This window comes from Hyaena hyaena, unplaced genomic scaffold (genome assembly GCF_003009895.1).
Source record: "Hyaena hyaena isolate Hyena2069 unplaced genomic scaffold, ASM300989v1 scaffold_458, whole genome shotgun sequence".
In the NCBI taxonomy this organism is placed as follows: domain Eukaryota; kingdom Metazoa; phylum Chordata; class Mammalia; order Carnivora; family Hyaenidae; genus Hyaena; species Hyaena hyaena.
In genome coordinates, this window is record NW_024081090.1 from 435,518 (window position 1) to 457,914 (window position 22,397).

At 35.4% G+C, this 22,397-nt stretch overlaps 1 protein-coding gene across 3 annotated transcripts; it reads left to right on the forward strand.

Moving 5' to 3' along the window:
• The first annotated feature begins 580 nt into the window (after positions 1-580).
• TYRP1 (tyrosinase related protein 1) lies at positions 581-19,284 on the forward strand. Of its 3 annotated transcripts, none has more exons than XM_039253679.1 (7): positions 581-993; positions 2,089-2,411; positions 5,397-5,601; positions 9,706-9,873; positions 12,169-12,348; positions 17,304-17,450; positions 18,815-19,284. In XM_039253679.1, the coding sequence occupies exons 1-7, from the start codon at positions 612-614 to the stop codon at positions 19,018-19,020; spliced, it is 1,611 nt and encodes a 536-aa protein (XP_039109610.1). In that variant the 5' UTR covers positions 581-611; the 3' UTR covers positions 19,021-19,284. The 3 variants fall into 3 exon arrangements, with proteins under 3 accessions (XP_039109610.1, XP_039109608.1, XP_039109609.1); XM_039253677.1 differs by having other exon boundaries at positions 612-993; positions 12,169-12,402; positions 18,815-19,048; XM_039253678.1 differs by having other exon boundaries at positions 612-993; positions 12,169-12,399; positions 18,815-19,048.
• Positions 19,285-22,397: the final 3,113 nt, after the last annotated feature.

Genomic DNA, 22,397 nt, shown 5'->3' on the forward strand with positions numbered 1-22,397 from the left:
AGAAACTCATATGCAATTAACAGCTCTGACATCAGGGGACAAGCAAATATAAAACACTCAGCTCTGAGAGGTGTTCATCAGAGAACCCACTCAGGAGTTTAAGGTACTGGAGGGAGGCTCTATGGGGAGCAGGTGGACTCCTGCCAAAACTCCATTAGGATGGGAGACTTGAAGTAACGGAAATTAACTTGCAGGAAATCTGCTTCCAATTTGTCTTTCAGCTTCATGGATAAATGTAATTAATGGTCATGACCTGCTAATGAATGCTTTTGATAAGAGATATCTATGATAAGTTTTTTTTTAATAAATAGAAATTTAAAATAAAGAAAACTAAATGCTAGGGCCAGGATTTAATTATGTAGGTATTATACATGTCAAGTTTTTCAAGGTAAATTACTGTTTTTACTATTTGCTAGAAATGTCATTCCGTGGATATGAAAAGCATTTTGTGGGCGGTTGGGAAGGACTCATGCCTGTTTATAGCAGCATAAGAAGGAGACTTGCATAATGCCATTTTGATTTCTTCTTTTCAGCCTGATTTTTATGTGCTTCAGTCTCTACACAAAGGGCTGCAAACCAGAGATCTGTTCTTCACTCCTGCTTCAAGCAGAATGAAACCTGATAAATTCCTCTCTCTGGGATACATCTTGTACCTGCTCTTTTTTCAACAGACCTGGGCTCAGTTCCCAAGACAGTGTGCCACTGTTGAGGCTCTGAGAAATGGTATGTGTTGCCCAGACCTGTCCCCACTGTTTGGGCCTGGGACTGACCCCTGTGGCTCCTCATCAGGGCGAGGAAGGTGTGAGGCAGTGACTGCAGATTCACGACCGCACAGCCACCATTACCCCCATGATGGCAGAGATGATCGGGAGGCTTGGCCCACAAGGTTCTTCAATAGGACATGCCACTGCAATGGCAATTTCTCAGGACATAACTGTGGGACTTGCCGTCCTGGATGGAAAGGAGCTGCCTGTGACGAGAGAGTTCTCATAGGTAAGTGCAGATATGAGTGTATACACAGTTCTTCATGAGACTCAGTGTACTTAATAGGAACCTAAATCATTTGAGCTGGAAACCTACTTGAAAATCATGCAACTCAATCTCCACTTTTCACAGTTGAGAAAACTGAGGCTTAGAGAGGCTCATAAGTGTATTTAGTTTAAAGAGTTGAGGTTAAGGCTCAGATCCTCTGACTGATAAGATCTCCTTCCAAAACATTCATTGAGCAACCGCTCCATGCAAGGAAACATGGTAGGTGTTTATGACCAGACCCTTCAGTAACTTCTCAAGGTAGTTATGCTCATGTTCATAAGTGAGGCTCAGAAAGGTCAAATCCTTATAGCTGGTACTTGAAAAACCTGGAATTCACCAGGGAGGTCAGTTTAAATCTAAACCATGATCTACTTCCACTACCCTTGCTAACCCACAAAGAAATTTCCCATTGTGATGATCAAATTCAGCCATTTCAGATGAGGAGTCTGGCCTGTACTCTATTAAACAGCAATAAATAATAAAGTTTTAAATAGTAATTCTGGCAATACTTCGTTGTTTTCTATGTGCCAAACATTGGACCAAGGGTCTAACAAATGTTAACTGAGTCTTTTTTATGAGCCACTCTCTGATATAATTGCTTTTTATGTGTGTTTTCTTTAATCTTTACAACTCTATAAAGCAGATATTGTTTTTATATACACCTTACAGATGAGAAAGTGAGACTTAGAAAGATGTGTACAGAGTCACAGAATAAGCCTCTGGTATTAACCACTGTCATGTTTTTACGTCTTATGATTTTAAAAAGATAGAAAGTTCCAGAAAAATATACCAATGTTGAGCAGAAATAAATACAAGATCACAGAATCATAGAGTCCACAGTCACAATAAAGAAAACTAACGCAAATCCTGGAGTAAGTTGGTGGGGGAGTGGGTAAGAGCAGACCTAAAAAAGGGATTTTGGTGAGGGGAATATTAAAAAAGTATAAACTTATTTAAGCATATATGCAAATTATCATTAGTAGATAAATGGGACACAGTGTTACAATTATGCTCATGTGGCACATGTTTTCATGTTTGGATTTTGTATTCTTGAAGTCAGGAGAAATCTTCTGGACTTAAGTACAGAAGAAAAGAACCACTTTGTCCAGGCCCTGGATCTGGCAAAACGCACCATGCATCCTCAGTTTGTCATCGCCACCAGGAGATCAGAAGAAATATTGGGGCCAGATGGCAACACGCCACAATTTGAGAACATTTCCATTTATAACTACTTCGTTTGGACACACTATTATTCGGTCAAAAAGACTTTCCTTGGGTCAGGACAGGAAAGCTTTGGTGAAGTGGATTTCTCTCATGAGGGACCGGCTTTTCTCACATGGCACAGGTATCATCTCCTGCAGTTGGAGAGAGACATGCAGGTATGTGTCACACGTTGAACTTCACATGTCTCCAGTAGACAAGGTGGCTCATGTGTAAGTCATTTTAGTCAACTATGTTCTACGTGATCTAAACATGTGATGACAAAGCAATTTCATGTTATTAATCTGCCTCTGACATTCTAAGTTTCTCCCTATACTAATTACTTACTCATTAATTAGTCTTAACCTTTTGTGAAGGGAAAAGAAAGTAAGATCAGTGATGAGGGAGCCAGGTGAGACATCTGTAGGTGTGATGTAAAGTGTTGGACATATTCTGCAGCATAATTGAAAAAAATGATCTTCACAACAAAAGAATCTCAATTGATGGGTCTTCCTTCTCAAATCTAAACCAATACCTCCTACTCCTGGTATGGATAAAACAAGTGTGCATATGATTCTCAGTCTACCAAGTCCCAAATATGTACCTCATTATGCCAGCAAATGATTCAGAGTTTATGGTACAAAGTATAAATTATGGGGAAAAAATCCTTTATATTGTCATATGTTCATTGAATTACATTTTGTTTCCATGCCTCTACCACAGAAACCTACTAAAAATATCACATCACTCAGGTCTCATTTTTACTTAAAAGGCATCAACTTTATTTGCCAATAAGTAAACCTCAATCCTTATTTCCTGCTTATCTTTTAAGCAGAGAAGCTCAAACCACCTTAAAGTATCTGTTAACATAGATACTTCTTTATTGTAATTTTAAAATGAAGTTTTAGGGGTGCCTGGATGGCTCAGTTGGTTAAGTGACTGACTCTTGGTTTTGGCTCATGTCATGATCTCAGGGTTCATGAGTTCAAGCCCCACATTGGGCTCTGTGCTGTCAACACAGAGACTGCTTGGGATTCTCTCTCTCTCTCTCTCTCTGTCCCTGCCCTGCTCTCTCTCTCAAAATAAATAAATAAACATAAAAAATAAAATGAAATTTTAAATTATTAGATCTTACCTAGGAAATCCACAAAATGAACTTGTTTTCTAGCTAAACGGATTCCTTCTCTCAAATTAAAATCTAAACATTAATTCAAAAAATATCAGAGAGCAGAAAAGGTGTTTAGATTCATTTATTGATTTGCAGTATGCTCGTGTCCAGCATTATCACAAGAAAATAAATGGTTAGAAGACAGAGAATTAATGCACTAAAATACAGAATAAAGCATTGGTATAAAAGTAGTCCATCCATATGCAGTTTGAGAGTGATTAAATTAATTATTCAGATACTGAACTTCATATTTTATAGCTCTGATTACAAGTAAGACATTTAGTAGATTACAAGTAGATATATCTGTCATTTGTAATCAACTCCAGATCTCCATGCCTCCGAATCATTTTCCCTTGGGCACACCAAAATGAAAGGGCAGGTGGAAAGTATCTAAAAGCTTCGATTTTGCCTGTGTAAACTTCAACCTCTATGCCTTACATTTTTAAAACCTAACAGCACAAGGGATCCAACAAATTACAGTCTAAATGTAATGCACATTTCAAATGCCACATGAATATTCTCCAACTCCCAAATGTCAATTCTGAACCACAAACTGACTCTTAATGATCCCTTGGAAACTGTCACTAATTTTTGTGAACCAGAACAATGGCTTCTAAACAAGGACTCTAAACCCCTGGAGATCAATAACTGAGGATGCCTTGGAAAGCTTTTGGTCCTTTAAAATACCCTGAGGAGCAGGAAATGCTTCCTAGAAAGGGTTTAAAGTGAAAAAGCAGAAATGTACTAAATGCTTGGGAGGTGAGATAAAATGATGGTAATCTCTACACTTAAATCCCACTCCCTAAATATTACTCCTGAAAGGTCTAAAGGAATGAGAACACATACAATAAATATATGTTTTAAGGAACTCAATAAAAATAAGTATGTGATCTTACTCCATTACTTTTTATTTTAAGGTTTTTGTTTGTTTTGTTTTGAGAGAGACAACAGAGAGAGAAAGAGAGACATCACCACAACATTGTCGGTGCAGAGCTGAAGTGGGGCTTAATCCTAGGAATCATGAGACCATGGCCTGAGCCAAGATCAAGAGTCAGACACTTAAACAACTGAGCCACCCAGGCATCCCCTGAGTCCAGTACTTTTAAAATTGTTGAGATCAGCTCTGAAAGGAAACTACATCCCTGGTCTAAAGAACCATATGCACAAAGAAATACAAGAACTACTTTACTTAATTTCCCATTTCCCATTGGTATTAGTTTCGAGAACAGAAACTCAAGTCTTAACAGTTTAGATCCTGAAGCAGGGGTCTTTAAGTGAAACTCCTACAGTGTGCAAGCAGATAAGGTGATTTGAAAGAGCTTGTCTGTGTAGCCTGTGAAAAGTTGAATCCATATAGCTGGTATTGGTAAACCTGGAATTCACAACCAAGGTCTATCTAGCTCTAATCTATGGGCTTTTCTCACTACCCTTGCTAACACACAACAAAATTTTAAAAACCAGAATCTAAATGCCTGAAATCATTCATGTTAAATTAAAACAAAACAAAAATTAAAAAAAACAGAAACTAAACAAAAAACACTGCTCTACATAATATATTTAAAGGCTGAGTCTGGTTTCAGACCAAGACTCCATGATGCTTGAATTAGAGATATGAAAACAGAAGGAGGTAAAATGTCAAGAAGTGAAAGCTATTATTGATATTTTTTGGTATCACCAATAGAACTGCAATTACCTGCCTTAAAAAAGGAAAGGGAAGACTTCTTCACCCCCCCCCAAAAAAAATCATTTGTAGAAACCTCTGTATAATGAGTTGAGTTTCATTCTCTATAGTGCCCCAATGACTCCTCATAGTATACTAGAAGCTCTATTAAGTAAGATATTTAGTTCTTCTGGCTCCTCAGACACCAGTGATACACTAACTGGTTCTAATTACCCAAAGGGAGTTAATAGAAACAGATGGCCAGGGAGAAAACTAAGCAAAGAGGTAGAATTTAAAACAAAAGCAAACAATGCTAACAGAGTTTCTTTGATCTAGGAAATGTTGCAGGATCCTTCATTCTCCCTTCCTTACTGGAATTTTGCAACTGGGAAGAACGTCTGTGACATCTGCACCGATGACCTGATGGGATCGAGAAGCAACTTTAACTCCACTCTTATAAGTCTGAACTCTGTCTTTTCTCAATGGCGAGTGGTCTGTGAATCCTTGGAGGATTATGACACCCTGGGAACACTTTGTAATAGTAAGTTCCAAATCCATCCAGGATCCAGAATTCCCTATTAGCTAAAGAGATTAAATGTGCTGCCTGAAAGCCCTCATTCTACTAAGGATTTCAGAATAAAGTCTACTTTTATTATAGAGAATCAATGTACAGACATTCATTAAACACCTAGGCTACTCAAGGCAATCTATAATGTTCCAGGGGCAAACAGAAAATGTGTATACATTTTTACACTGCTTTTCTTGAGCAATCTGGCCATTGCATTGCTCACTGTCTTATTTTGGAAATGTATGGTTGTCTAACATTAATCCTCTTAGCATGCACAGCACTCCTGCATAGTCATGTGTCTTGGGTTGGAATTTCATAGAAAATTGTTTCCCCCGGAAATCTGAAATATGCAGAAAGAGTTAGAAGTGACCTGAGAGTAAATTATAGTCAGAGAATCAAAAGCAAAAGGTGATATAGAGGATATCTTTAAGTAAAGGAAGATATTGTACACAAGATGTCTGCCAGCTACCTACTTTGCACCTCTGTGAAAGTGAACACACAAAAAAAGGAATGTTAAATCAGCTATCCCAGCATCCTTTCTCCAATAATTTATATGCCACTTCTTCTTTAGGTCAAGCTGTTACATGTGGATCTGTTCCTGAGTGTGTTGTTTTCTTCCTTAAATCACATTATTACCTCTCTCTGTGGTACTGACACAAGGTCTTAATTATTAGAGTCTCCCTACCCCATCTTACTTTTCTTCTTCAGGCATGTTTGGTTATTTTAAACTTGTTCTTCAATTTAAAAACTGGATTGATGGTAATTTATTTTATTAGCATCTTCAAAATATATTTCCATATATTCTTTTAAGCTTAAAATATTAAATTCATTTATCAACTTAGAAAAAAGGATACCCTTAAAAAAGAGTATTCTAGGGGCACCTGGGTGGCTCAGTCGGTTGAGCTTCTGACTTCGGCTCAGGTCATGATCTCACAGTTCGTGGGGTCGAGCCCCGCGTCGGCCTCTGTGCTGACAGCTGGCTCAGAGTCTGGAGCCTGTCTTCAGATTCTGTGTCTCCCTCTCTCTCTGACCCTCCCCTGCTCATGCTGTCTGTCTCTCTCAGAAATAAATAAAACATTAAAAAAAATTTAAAAAAAAGAGTATTCTAAATAGAACAAAAAATTCAGCAGATTTTTTTCAACATTACAAGGTTTTTTATCTGTATATAGGAAAAAGAGAAGTGATAGTATATGGATTTTTTCTGTAGATATTTAAAAATTAGAATACATTTTTTACTTGTTTATCATGCTGAATTAGTGATCCCACCTTGAAATGAAGTTGAGAATCAATATGTCTTTAGATACCGAAACAATCTCTTTCTGAGCAGGCTATTGTATTCTGTCCTGGGATATTTTTCCAGACATTTTCTAATCATACTGATGACTGGATACCAAAATAGAGCACAGTTTAAATGGGTAAATAAAATTATAGCAGAGAAGAGAAGATTCTATTTTCACCACTGTTGTTATTGTCAGTAAGTCTCATAACCAAGACACATAGCATCATGAAAAATTGAAGATTGTGTATTTTAGGGAAATAAATTTGAGGAATACTTCTATACTTAGTTTATTATATAAATACCAAGAATTTTATTTAGTAGGCCAGTGAAAAATGAAAGGAAACTAACAGTTTATTGAACACATACTATGTATCTGATATGCTGCCAAATGCTTTTGTGTATCTTACTTAATTCTCCTAGAGATTCTTTACTTTCTCTACGGTTCTTCTTGGATGAAATTATCCATTCCTGTGGTTTCATTGATCATCTTTTACTGGACAGCCATGCATGTACATTTTTATAGCAAACCTTCCTTACGTTTCCCAGTTCTGTGTTTTTATGTGTTTGTTGCATCATGCCTCTCCAATGTTCCATTAATGCGCCAAACTTGGTATATTGCAAGAATGAATTATTGACATCTAAGACTCTTCCAGCCACTAAAATATCATCTTTGATTCATTGAATGAAAAATGTTGTTCCTTCTACACAGTATTTCTTAAATCTATTTTCTCCTTCATACACTCAGAACTCTTCATTCATTCCTGCAATGGAAACTCCACAGGACTCCAATCCACATGATGTTAAATCAGGTGCATTGGCGGAGGCTGTCCATGTGCAAACAAATCTAAAAAGTCTTGGGTTAAATTAAATTGGTTTAAACTAGTTTCTTCACTAGCAGAATTCTCCACTATGAAACTCCATGAGGGCAAATTAGGATGTAATGTTTTCAAAACCCATATAATCTATCATTTTTTTCTTGGAATATATGGATAGCTACTGAACAACAATCCTTAAAACATAAGCTTGGGTTGATAGTTTACCCAGTGGTGTCTGAAAGTTTTAATAATAATGCATACACTAAAAATGTACATCTACTTTCCAATCTCAAGAGTGGCATATGCTTTATTTTTATATTATATAAAGTTGCTATACTAATTCATTGGGTACTGATCATTATGTTAATTATAAACATTACAGCATAGTAAGCTTTATGAATGGGGTAAAATGAATACAAATTGAGATTTTAATATCTCCTCTCCCACCCCAGTGGATTGTTCTGCATAGCCTCTTAGGACACACATGCTTCTCTGGAGACTACTGGAACAACCAGTGCAAAATGTTCCTACCTTATCTCCTCCCCTCTCACGTACACAAGACTTGTCTTCATTTCCTATTGAATAACACGTTTTCTCATATTACTCTTTATTTCTCCACAGTATGGATCTGGTCTAGCTTTTCATTGTTCCCACAGTGATTTACCCTCTTGCATTGCCCTGTACTCCAGGCAAGCTATACCCCAAGCAGGCCCTCTTTACAGCTCAAACAATCTTTCTGTATATCAACATACACCAGATAACTATTTAGTATCTTCTATTTGCCAGGCCCTGTACCAAGGATAAGGGATGTACTGGTGAGTGAGAACAGATAGAGTTCTTGTTCTGAAGGAGCTTATCTCATAGATGTGAGAAAGTTTATCATTGCTTGTTGTTACCTCTGTGGAAAACATTTGACTTGTAACATTTCCCCCTCTTTTCCCTAAAAGTTCTCCTCAGAGCTTCAGGGCTCTTTGCAAATCTCTTTTTTTTTTTAATTTCTTTTTTTCCCCTTCTTTTGACATTTATGTATTTTTGAGAGACAGAGAAACAGAGCACAAGTAGGGGAGAGGCAGAAAGAGAGGGAGGCACAGAATCTGAAGCAGACTCCAGGCTCTGAACTGTCAGCAGAGGGCCCAATGCAGGTTCAAGCCCACAAACTCTGAGATCATGAGTTGAGCTGAAATCAAGAGTTATACACTTAGCCAACTAAGCCACCCAGGTGCCCCTGCAAATCTTTTTTTCTTTAATGACACCTTTCTGAAACCACACAACTGGAAAGGATTGATATACTTTCCCAGTCTCTGTCTTTCTCTCTCTTCCCCTCTCCCTTCCACTCTCTTTCTCCCTCCCCCCCCCACCCAGTCTTTCTTCTCTCTCTCCCTCCCTCCCTCCACGCACCTATCATATTATCCCTAGTATGACAGCTCTTTGCTTGCCTGTTTGTCTTAGTGCCTTTTAGCAAGTTTAATTATTTCTCATATTAATTGCTGAAAAATATGGATTGATTAAAATATAGACCATCTTTCAAAGAAACTTTAGATTGTTTTTCTTTATTTCTCTGAAGGCTTGAAACAAACAGAATTTGAATATAAAATTTCACACATATGTGAAACATAGATTTAGTGGTGGGTTTAGGTTTATGAGATTAGTTTGGCAAAATTCAATTTTTCATGGACTTTTGATGTTAATATATTCTCATTAAAGAAGAATACATTGATTAAACGAATACCAGGGACTCTGTCATTGTGATCATTTTTTTCTTCCAATAATTTTATGTATCACACATCTAACTCTCCTCACAGAAATGAATGTAATATCTTATATCTTCTCACTGTAATGCCCTTAAATCTGCCTTTTTAAAATTTTCTCTTCTATCAAGTAGATCTTATCTTTCAGTGTTCATGCTATACATAAAAATGGGAGAGCAAAAATAAGATCTGTAAATATTCTATAAATGTTTATATAACCCATCACTTTTTCCAGGCACCGAGGGGGGGCCAATTAGGAGAAATCCAGCCGGAAATGTGGCTAGGCCAATGGTACAACGTCTTCCTGAACCACAGGATGTTGCTCAGTGCTTGGAAGTTGGCTTATTTGACACCCCTCCTTTTTATTCCAATTCTACAAACAGTTTCCGAAATACAGTGGAAGGTAAGTAAAAGAAGTCAGTGCTTTGATTTGATCTAGTTGTCACAGTAAACTGAACTGTTCACATTCAGAGATCTCTTTCAAAAATCTTTGGAAGCCATATTGATCCTTTGAATTTATATGAATGTTACTTCCTATTATGATGTAGTCATAATTCTCTGCTCAAAAAAGAACTTCTTAAACAAAGGTGTCAGGCCATGAAACTCTTTTTAATTATCGTAGTAGAAGCCCTGGGAAATCAGTCTTCAGTTTCTTAAAGACCTGAAAAGTATTAACTCAAATCCTTTAGGTGGAAGATCAATATGTGTATAACTATCAGATTCTGGTAGAGGTAAATAATATTCGAGACTTTGAGAGCTTATTAATTTTTTCTTAAAAAATAACAAAATTTCTAAACAATTAGTTGAAGTCCAATTAAGCCTGGCTGGGCCACATATTTCATTTAGGTTTGTATTATCCTATGAACATTTTTAAAGGTCTATAAAAATGCAAGCTACCATTTAATGATATTTAATTTGGTTCTCCTTATTTCATTCAAAGTATTTTAAAGGTGAGGCAACTAAAGACCAAAGAAGTAAAATGAATTTCCCATGATAGTTTGTAACAGAACACAATTTCAAATCCAAATTTTCTAAGTCCATTGTCTTTAACAATACATTTCAATATACCTAAATCATTACTGATACATATTTTAAGTTTTAAAATGACAGAATCACATTTAACGTATTATAAACTTCTTGTTGTCACAATGTACATTAAATATAGCATTAAACATGTTAGGCTCCTCCCCCTGAGGAAAAAAAATGGGAATAGATCTCTCTGTCCCCATGATCTGAGATACTTGACATAGAAATCTAATCATTATTTTCCTTTCTCTTCCCTTTTATCATCAGAACTGGATGCCATTCTGTTCTATCTTAACCTTAATATTAATAACTAATATTATATGCACTGATTTGGAGATTATTCAATAGATAATCACTATATTTTGACTAAACTAGTATATATAAACTAAGGTCATAAGCACTATATCCTTTTTTAAATTTACCTTTTTAAATTCAAGTTAGTTAGCATAGAGTATAGTATTGATTTCAGTAGAACCCAGTGATTCATCACTTCCATATAACACCCAGTGCTCACCCCAACAAGTGCCCTTCTTAATGCTCATCACCCATTTATCCCAGCCCCCCACCCCACCCCCCTCCATCAACCCTCAGTTTGTACTCTGAACTTAAGAGTCTCTTATGGTTTGCCTCCATCTCTGTTTATATTTATTTTTCCTTCCCTTCGTATATGTTCATCTGTTCTTTTTCTTAAATTTCACTTGTGAGTGAAGCCATATGATATTTGTCTTTCTTTGACTGACTTATTTCATTTAGCATAATACACTCTGGCTCCATTCATGTTGTTGCAAATGGCAAGATTTCATTATTTTTGATCACCATGTAATATTTAAATTCTGACTTTATTTTATAGTAAATAACCTTTCCTGCTTCTCTCTGATTCTTAAAGCCAACTAGGTACACTTATAACTCCATTCCACATCACAGACACTCCATTTTTGTTTGTGATCTATCCTCACCTTCTGCCCAATATATATATGGAATATATATAATATAGAAAGTATATATAATAGATAATATGGGAAATATGAATATTACATGGGAATATCTTATACATCATAGAGACTATGAGAAATAGAGAGAGAGAGGATACATAGATAATTATTAAAAGTTATATAAATGTTTTGACAATACACTTTCCAGATGTTTAAAACTAGCACAGACATGATAAAAACACTCTGGGAAATTGTGACTTTTCCACAAAAATAAGATAACTTTCCAAAAATAAACATGGTGACAGTAAAAGGGAATGAGGTAGAAAACTGAAGTAATATCTGGGAATTTAAGGTCCAGGATAATCAGACTGATGCCCTCCCAATTGTGTTAGGTTTTAGTAGAAGTTGGAGATTTCCACTCTTTATTTCAACTAAACCAATGTTTGCCTTGTCAAAACAGAGTGCTCTATATATTTTGAATGGCATCTTTGCAGGTCATTATTTTTAACCTAGAGGCTACATTTAGAATGTCATGCCACTAGCTTAAAGCTAACCTAGCTCTGGGTATAGCAAGAAATGTCACCCACCATAGGTTCAGAGAAGCAATGCTATTATATTAAAGTAAAAATTGGCTGACAAACTGTGGAAAAATTGTTTCCCGATCTAACCACTGCTGTTGATTTGAAAAGCAAGATATTAGTAATGATTTTTACTCTTCTCACCCCTCTTTTTATATCTAGGTTACAGTGATCCCACAGGGAAGTATGACCCTGCTATTCGAAGCCTTCACAATTTGGCTCATCTATTCCTGAATGGAACAGGGGGACAAACCCATTTATCTCCAAATGATCCTATTTTTGTCCTCCTGCATACTTTCACTGACGCAGTCTTTGATGAATGGCTGAGGAGATATAATGCTGGTGAGACATTTTCCTATGCTTTTTTGCAGGCTCAGCAAGTAGACTATTCAGGTGGTATAGTTTTCACTATAGATTACACACTTGACACACATAAACTACACTTCAAAATAAGGATAAAATAGCTATGATATTTAGCTGTTTCCACATGTCCCAAACGACTTTGAAAATGCAGATAAAAAGTTATAAAAATAGTTCATAGATGATATTTACTAGCATTCACTCACTAAGCACGTAATCCCTTCTCGTTTTTAGTATGGAAAGATGACTATCATGTTTCCCATTTTTTTCTTCCCTGTAACTTCCAATGAACATTTAAATTTTTCCCCCTTTTGGAACATTCTCATTGTGAATAAAAAAACTCACCGAGCTCTTCTTTCATACCTAAAAGACAGAAAAAAAAATTATGCTCATAATCTACAGTTTTGATTTTTATTACTGCTGGCCTCTTACAAATGGAAATTCTCTTCAACTTGAAAAGTTAATGTTGGTTTTTGTATATGGCACAGCATAGAAAATCTTTTTCAACTTCATTTTAATGGATTTTTAAAAATATTTAGAAGGCCATTTTCTTTTCACTTCTACTTGGGTGAGAGGCTCAACTTACTTTTCTTTTTTTTTAAATTTTTAACGTTTTATTTATTTTTGAGAGAGATATAGAGACAGCATGAGCAGAGGAAGGTCAGAGAGAGAGGGAGACACAGGATCTGAAGACAGGCTCCAGGCTCTGAGCTAGCTGCCAGCACAGAGCCCGACATGGGGCTCAAAACCACCAACTGTGAGATCATGAGTGGAAGTTGGGCACTAACCCACTGAGCCACCCAGGTGCCCCTCAAGTTTCTTTGTAGACAATGAAGCACTTCTATTGGTTAAAGCATCATACATTTTTATATTTCAAAAGTGTTGTAAATTTCGGGTTCTGGGCCTTTACTTCATCACACATGTAAACATAATGTTGGGTACTATCCATTGACTTATCTATCCAATTCAGCCAGTCTCTTATTTCTTTGTGTGTGTCTGTGTGTGTGTGTGTGTACAGGAGAAGTCTCTAATCCAACCTGATTAGGACCATTAGCTGATATGTTGATCAAAGTCATATGTTCCATCAGAAAATCATTAAAGAAACAAATAACTCCCATGTAAATATTCACTCATCCATATCCCATGAATTCACTAATTGTAGTGCCACCTTATTTCATATATATTCACATACATACCTACAGTCATAATGAATTATCTACAATTTACAATGTCTGTTTCTTTAAGGAGAAACGAGATATTAACAACCCTTGAGATGCAGTCTGAGTGCAGCATGATTCTAGATTTTCATAATGATTACCTTATCTTTACAATCATATTGCTCACTCTTAATTCTTTACCAGTATCTCAGGCATTCACCTTTAACAAATATTTCCTAGAAATTCATATATTTAATATAAAACAACATCCATTTCCTTTCAAAAATCATAATTATCATTTTGCTTATGTTTAGCTATATTATTTTTATGACAATAGCAAGTAAATTGGAGTTAATAATAAGGATGAACAAAAACTTGTTAAACATGCACTTCTCAGAACTAGACAACAATGTATAAGCTTTAGTTATTCAGTCATTCACAATGCCAGGGCTGTTAGTAACTTGTTCTTACTTAGGACTTACTTAAGAAGTAAAAGGAGGTGTAGAATCTTGGGTAATTGGGAGCTTTCTTTCAACTATAAAAACAAGTATTCTTCTGCCTTGCATATCTTGATTGAAAAGATCATTATTCGACATCTGTAACAATTTGTTAATGGTCATTGATGAACCAGATAAATATCTTTGTTATTTTCTGCCTGTTTCCTTTGTTTGTACTATATCAGTGGCATAAGGTCTCTCAATTACATGGATAGTAGTGGAGGGAAAATACCTTAAATGAAAAATAGGGAGTCTAAAGCAGATTTCTGACAAAATGTGACCATAAAATTATAAGACAAGTCAATATGAACACTTAGAAATTGCATGAACACTGAACATTAACAATTAACCATCTGCTTAAATATTCCACATACCTGCAATCATCCCTTGGAAAAATGATATCTTAGAACAACTACAATAGGATGAAAATAAAAAGATTGAAAAAATTTCTAGAAGGATGCATATAGCAGAAGTCTTTGTTGCAGATATATCTATGAGTGTAGGATGGAATTATTTTTCAAAATGTATTGAAAGGTTTTATAGATAAGGAAGTATCTTCAAAAATCATAGGATTATAAAATGATTAGGGTCAGAATGGAATAAGAATTACAGTTTACAGCTGAAGGCAATGACAGTCATCCACATGTAATGTCTGTTACAGAGAACTTTCATGAGACATGAGGTAGTATAATATAGAGTATGCAAACTTTATTTAATATGTTAAGTTTTATTCACTAACATTTTTTATCCATGTGCACATTTAATTATCTTTTTTCCCTAAATGCAAATCATGTGAATTAAGTTTTATATATAGCACTAAATATAGTGAGCTTTTCAGAAGAAGTAGTTTGTACATTTCACAGACCAGACACTACTTATCCTGCCCTGAAGAGAAATGAACTCATTATGCATACACGCAAACCCTTTCTCAAATAGTATCTGCTTCCATACCTTGGCTATTGTGAATAATGCTGCAATGACATGAGTGCAGATATCTCTTCGAGATACTGATTTCATGCCTTTTAGATATAAACCCAGAAGTGGGATTGCTGGATCATATGGTAGTTCTATTTTTAATTCTTTGAGGAACATCCATACTGTTTCCATAGTGGCTGTGCCAATTCCCACCATCAGTACACAACAGCTCTCTTTTCTCCACACTTTTGCCAACACTTATCTCTTTTCTTTTTGATCACAGCCATCCTTACATGTGTGAGGTAATCTCTCATGATGGTTCTAATTGGCATTTTCTAATTAGTGATATTGAATACCTTTTAATATACCTGTTGGCCATTTGTAAATCATCATATCATACACCGTAAATATATACAATTTTTTTCTCAATTGTGCTTCAGTAAAGCTAGAAGAAAATATTATTTAAGTGCTTCCTATTTCCTATGTAGTATTCTAGGTACCAGAAATACAGTAGTGCACAAAAGTAGTTTCCCTTCTGGAACTCTCCTAATTTTTAGTAGAAATGGCAGTAAAAATATGTAAATAAATATAAAGTGTGTTAGATGGGGGGAAAGTCTTTGCAGGCTAAGAAAATCAAGAAAGGGGATAGTAAGTACTATGTAAATACATGGAGGAAGATCATCCTGGGAGGAACAAAGGAACTCACTGTGGCTGGAACAGAGCAGAGAGTGGGGAGAAAACGGTGGGAAATAATGAGGTCAGAGAGGTAACGGGGGCAGATCCAGAAGGATGTTGGACATAACTCTGAGATGGGAAGCTACCAAAGAGTCTTGCACAGGGAAGTTTCATGACGATTCTACTGCTATTGTTTGCTATTTTCACAATTATTCCTCCATTCATTTTAATCAATATAACTTTAATGCAGCACTGGAGCTGAACGGGGTTGAGGCTGATCAAGTCAGGATTTAGGAGAAAGGTGTAATAGAAAGTTAAAAAATGTATCTAAATTATTAACTTTAATAAATAATTAACAATAATACCAATAATACACCAAAATGTGAGTTCCTTGTGGCCAGGCGTTCTGTCTTATGCAGTGCTACAGACTCCATGCCTAGACGCATGTCTTACATTAGTAAGAGCTCAACAGATTTGAATCAATAAATATTTAATTAGCATTAATACCTAAGACATCTAAACTCGCAAAAATATGAACACTACATGTCAGTTCTATGATCAATTGTTTTTCAAAGTAGATGCTACAATACTTTTCTGTGCTTTCCAGGACCACAGCGACTGTCCAGGTAATGTCTTTCTTGCAAACAGAAAATTTAATACTCTGATAACTTTCTCACATATTTCGGCTCTTCTAAATATTTTTCCACTCATGCCCTGCCCAAGCCTGCTTCCAAATCTAGTTTTGTGATATCCCACATCATTTAATTATACCAACATAAATGTAGAACAACAATAATAGAAAAGAACAATCTTAGGGTGCATGGGTGGCTCAGTTGCTTGAGTGCCAACTTTGGCTCATGTCATGACCTTGTAGGTTCGAGCCCTACATCAGGCTCTGTACTGACAGCTCAGAGCCTGGAGCCTGTTTCAGACCCTCTCTCTCTGATCCCCCCCACTTGTGCTCTGTCTCTCTCAAAAATGAATAAACATTAAAAAAAAGTTTTTAAAAGAACAATTTTCTGCCACAAAGAACATATCACTCTTTTTATCGTTGATGACAGAAACTCACTAATAATATAAATGCCTGTAACTTGTATTTATGTTGAAAGAGGAGAAGTGGCAGGAAAGAAATAATATCCCAGGAACTTGATTTAAAATTTTAAGTGGTTTATCTAACAGAGTAAAATCCAGGATATAAATTAATATTTATCATCTCTGGAAGTAAATAGAAAAAAATGAAGAATACTAAACAGATATTTTCATATTCAAGGACAAACCTCCATCAGATATGGCATCTCTCAAATTTAAATTATAGATGAAGCTTCAGCAAACTATAAGTCCATCATTTTAGCTTTCAAAAGAAGTTTAATGATTTTTTCAAATAAGTTTCTGTAATTTAAAAATAAAACAATTAATGATCAACACATGATAAAATACTAAAACTTCCCTGCTTTTAAACTTTCTTCATCTATGTTATGTTAGTGCTCTATTCAAATTCTTGAACTCTGTTTTATGCAATTTTCCCTGTTCTTCCATATATAGTGAAATTATTTTTATGTCCTTATCCAGTGTAAAATAAAAAGAACATTTTGATATTATCCTAGAATATTTAAGGTCACCTTCAGAACATAACAATCTATTAATACTAATTTTATTATGTCTATTAAAAAAAGATGTCTTTGGCATATTTTAGATGTATCCACATTTCCATTGGAAAATGCCCCAATTGGACATAATAGACAATATAATATGGTGCCATTCTGGCCTCCAGTTACCAACATAGAAATGTTTGTTACTGCTCCAGACAATCTGGGATATACTTATGAAGTCCAATGGCCAAGTGAGTATTGAAAATGTATCTTTACTGTGGAAATCCACAGCACTTGTATTTTGAAAGACCTGGGCTCCTAAACCCAGTGCCTTTTAAGCTAATCACAGTATTCTGAGCTTATATTTTCCAATTAGATTTAGAAGGTTTTATTTGAATTTTTATTTCGGGATAAAGAGATTGAATTTGACATTTGTTGAGAGACCACCCTGATCTGGAATTAAGCTGATTCTATAGCACACTATCTCATTTAATCCCTATAACCCTCTGAGGTAAGTGTTGTAATCCTCATTTTACATTAAGGAAGATAAAGCTAGCTATGATTCACTTAGAAAAGGTAATTGTCAAAGGTCATATATCTAGTAGGCAGAGATAATGAGTTTTGAGCTTAAGTTCATGTAATATGCCCCAATTTTTCTACTACATAATGATGGCTTCATACCTTTACTCTAAAAAAAAAGAGAAAATAGAGTGAGATACTCTGCACTGCTTTTTCTGAGATTTTGAAATTCAAAACTTACTTATTTCCTTTTCATTCCCTTCCCAACAAAAGCAGCAGGGTATAGTGGAAGAGCACAGCACTTGGATTTTGAAAGAACTGAGCTTCTGAAACAACTCTAGTGCTTACTGACCAAGTGGCCTTGGGCAAGTGGCTCAAACTCTAAGGCCTCATTTTCTCACCGTTAAAATAGAAATAATAATAGCTATCCCAATAGGGTCCACTTAGTATGAGGAATTGGTAAGTGCCTTCATGATGACAAGCGCTATCATCAGCAATGAGGCTAATTAAAAAGAAAAAAAAAAATATATATATATGGTAGCACCTAGATGGCTTAGTTGGTTAAGTGTTTAACTCTTGATTTCAGCTCAGGTCGTGATCTCAGGAACTGAGATTGAGCACTTTAGGCTCTGTGCTGACAGCACATAGCCTGCTTGGGATTCTCTTGCTCTCCCTCTCTCTGCCACTCCCCCACTTGCACTCTCTCACTGTCTCTCTCTGTATCAAAATAAATAAATAAACTTAAAAACGATAAATATAGGGGCACCTGAGTGGCTCAGTCGGTTAAGCATCCGACTGGCTCAGGTCATGATCTCACAGTTCGTGGGTTCAAGCCCCGCGTCAGGCTCTGTGCTGACAGCTAGCTCAGAGCCTGAAGCCTGTTTCAGATTCTGTACCTCCTTCTCTCTCTGACCCTCCCCAGCTCACGCTCTCTCGATCTCTCTCTCTCAGAAATAAATAAAACATTAAAAAAAATTTTAAATGATATGTGAAGATTTTAGTAAAATGCCTGCCACAGTGGCTAAGTTTAGGGTGGCTGATTATTGGTGGCAACTATTTTACTGTGTACTTTTTGTTCTCATTTTGTTTTTCACAGGTCGGAATTTTAGTATTTCTGAGCTTGTAACTATAGCAGTAGTTGCTGCTTTATCACTGGTTGCCGTCATTTTTGCGGGTGCTTCTTGTGTGATTCGTGCCAGAAACAACATGGATGAAGCAAATCAGCCTCTTCTCACTGATCAGTATCAACACTATGCTGATGAATATGAAAAAATGGAGAATCCTAATCAGTCTATGGTCTAATGACAAACAACCAAGTCTCTTACACATTAGCATCACAAGAGCACCTGGTTGAAAAAGAATAGATAAGAGTACTGTATTTGCTTTCCCTAGTTACTTGCTTCCTTATGCATGCCCACATTGGAATTAGAGCTTTAGATATTATTTGCTAGAGCATGGAAGAGTCACAACCTTATTAATAGGTTCTATTTTTCAACTCTATTTAAAATGGTAGGTTGTATGTTAATGAACTAGAATTTAAATAAAAATGAAACATTAAAAAATAAACAAAATAAAATAAAATAGAATAAAATAAAATGGTAGGTTGCAAGCATATACCCCTAACCCTAAACTTCTGGAGAGGTCTCTGAACTGCAAAATACCAGGCACATATACTAACCCTAACCCTGAATCGGAGAAAGTGGCTTCCTGAACACATGATTTAAAAAAAGGTGAGAAACAGCCCGAATCTGAGAAAGTGGCTTCTTGAACACATGATAAAAAAAAAAGCTGAGAAACAGCCCATTTATCCTGGAGAAAACTACAAACATTTAAGAATTGGTAATATTTCTGAAAATGGGTGTTGAATGTAGAGATTTAAAAAACTAATAAAAGAAAATAAAATGGTAGTTTGCACCAACTCCATGATATTTAAGCAGAGAGTGTGAAGATTTTTGGCATGTTTTAAAGGTTAACTATATGGCAATGTAAATAAGCTGTTGTGCTTTGTTTATGTATAAAGAAAAATCATAATAGTAAATCTCTGATTAAAATACATGAATAGGCATTTCTACAATGTGAAAATGCAAACACATTTCCATTCATTGACATTGAACAACAGATATATAGGAAGCCACATTTATTAATTAAAGTCTATTATGTGGAGCTATAAATGGGATCCCAATTAAGTTTTTCAAACGAGAATTTTCCCCTGTGGGCACCAAAGGTTAGTTTAGTTTAAGGTTTAGTCTAAGGTTCAAAGTCACAAAAAAAAAAAAATCATAATCGTTGTCACACTTTATAGAGTTAAAACTTCACTTGGTTTATAAGACAGCTGATACTCCATTTGCCATTTGTTCTACCTCTCAATTCACTGAAAAGTGAGCAGCCCATTCATACATTTCACCTCCCCATTCCTCTTCCAATATCTTAGAGACCCACAAGCAAGGCACGAAGATGGAGAATATGCAATATCATGCTCTACAAAACCATTCAATTCATCATGTTTCAAATAGCATTCTCTCATCACTTATCAGTCTTTTCTATGTTTTCAAAATAAAATATTAAAAATATTATTTTGTCAGTCTCCCTTTTCTATGCCATTGTGTAAAGCTGTCATTAATTTTTCTTCTTCCTATCTTCTAACCTAAAATATTTTTACTGTTTTTGATCTTGGGCTACTGAAATATTCTCAGTGAAGAACTTTAAAGGCTGGTCACTGTAAACAAACATTTTTGGTAAAATTGATGAAAAGAAATATTAACGATAGTAATTATACACTATAGAAAGTGGGTAGTCTGATATTCCCAACTCAAGAAACAAGATTAAAGTTATGTACATACAATTGGTTATGGTTTCCCTATACTAAAACACAAGAAAAACAGACAAAATGTGTTAGTGAAAGAGAATGCATATAATAAGTGTATCTTTTTAACTTTCAAATAGCATACTGAATTGATTTTTGACTACATTTTGATTTATTAAAATATTATATAGTCATAGCTTGTCAGATAAATTATGATATAACATAAGATTTCTTTTTATATAAACTCAATAAAACTAAGTCTGCCACATCCTATTTTTGAAGATTTACTAAGCACTCATTTCATACTTATTTATTTATTTATTTATTTATTTATTTATTTTTTATTTGAGAGACAGAGAGAGTGCAAGCAGGACACAGGGACAGAGGGAGAGAGAGACCCACCGAAAGAGAATCTTAAGCAGGTGCCACACTCAGCAAGGAGCCCAATGCAGTGCTTGGTCCTAAGATGCTGGAATCATGACCTGAGCTGAAATCAAGAGCAGGATGTGCCACCAAGGTGCCCCTCAGAAACATTTATTAAACACACCCTAGATTTCAGACATAGTTCAAGGTACTGTGAATTTGGGGAAGGGAAAGTAAGGAATAAAAAATGGAGAAGGTCATATTTGACTTGGTTTTCAAAGAATGCTAATGGATTTACCAAATACAAGAGTAGAGAAGGGCACTCCATACAGAAATGACAGCAGAAGCAAAGTAGCAGAAGTTTAAATGACATTGAACATTCAGAAACATAAAGTAGGTCAGTGTGGTTAGAGCATAGTTTTCATGGAGAGGGGTAGAAAGATAAAATTGGTAAAATCAGAGTGTCCTATATGTAATTCTAAGAAATCTGGAATTTATTCTATAGGTAAGAGGAAGCAGGGAAGAGTCACAAATAAAGTATGTTTTACAAAGATAATGATGATATTTGTAAATAATGTCTATATAGAATAATTTGGAATGGTTAAAGTAGAAGCTAAGAGACTAGTTAATATTGAATAGTTCATGGGACAGAGGAGGGGGGCCTGTCCCAAAGCATAAACATTCTTTAAAAAAAAAAAACTAATTGTAAGAGAAAGCTACACCCATTATAATATAAAGGTGCCTTTGATTATTTCTCCCTAAATATGTTGCTTTATTTCTTGCACTCAAGGACTTCTGTTTAGGATAGCTAGCCAGCTAGCTAGATACAGATAGGTAGATATCTTGATCAGGTGACCATTACTCTTCCTGAAATATATCATATTATTCAGTTCAAATAATAGTCATTTGCAATCTTGGATATTTTCAACTGTTCTCAGTTCTTTAGTTCTCTTATAAAACATGGTCAATGAAGTTATTATGCACTTACTGGAACACACATTCCACACCACTTAAACAGATTCTGTCCTGTTGCATAGGCATGCCAGTGCCACCAATCAAGCTAAGCATTATAGTCTAAACAGAGTGAGAATGCCTGATTGAACCTTCCTATATAATAAAAAATGTAAATCTACTGTTTTTGTGTTCTTCTGAAGTTACATACTGTCTTCATTTCTGGAAGCAGATTTCAAACACAGTGCTCACCTACAGCTCCATGTACTCTTTAAAATTGGATGCAGGGGAAAAGATTTGGACTGTTAAAATATCTCTTTCAAGGTTCAGTTATAAGACATTTGTGTTGAGTTCAGCCCATGAGTACATAACTATGCTATGTATTTTGTCCTTAGCCTAGACAAAAATTTTATTAGCCAACCAACCAAGGGAACATCATGTTGGTCAGAGAGAGCTAATATGAAATAAGAACAAAAAAAAAAAAAAAAACTAACAAACCAAGAACAGAACCTGATATAAAAGGAAAAGTGCAAACCTGGCACTTTTAAAGGACAAGTGTAAA

Bases quoted from the DNA above. Each gene is read 5' to 3' on its own strand.
- TYRP1 (XM_039253677.1), top strand. From the start codon at position 612: ATGAAACCTGATAAATTCCTCTCTCTGGGATACATCTTGTACCTGCTC. The intron at 5,602-9,705 runs GTAAGTTCCAAA...CACTTTTTCCAG, and splicing joins CCTGGGAACACTTTGTAATA to GCACCGAGGGGGGGCCAATT. The intron at 9,874-12,168 runs GTAAGTAAAAGA...TTTTATATCTAG, and splicing joins TTTCCGAAATACAGTGGAAG to GTTACAGTGATCCCACAGGG.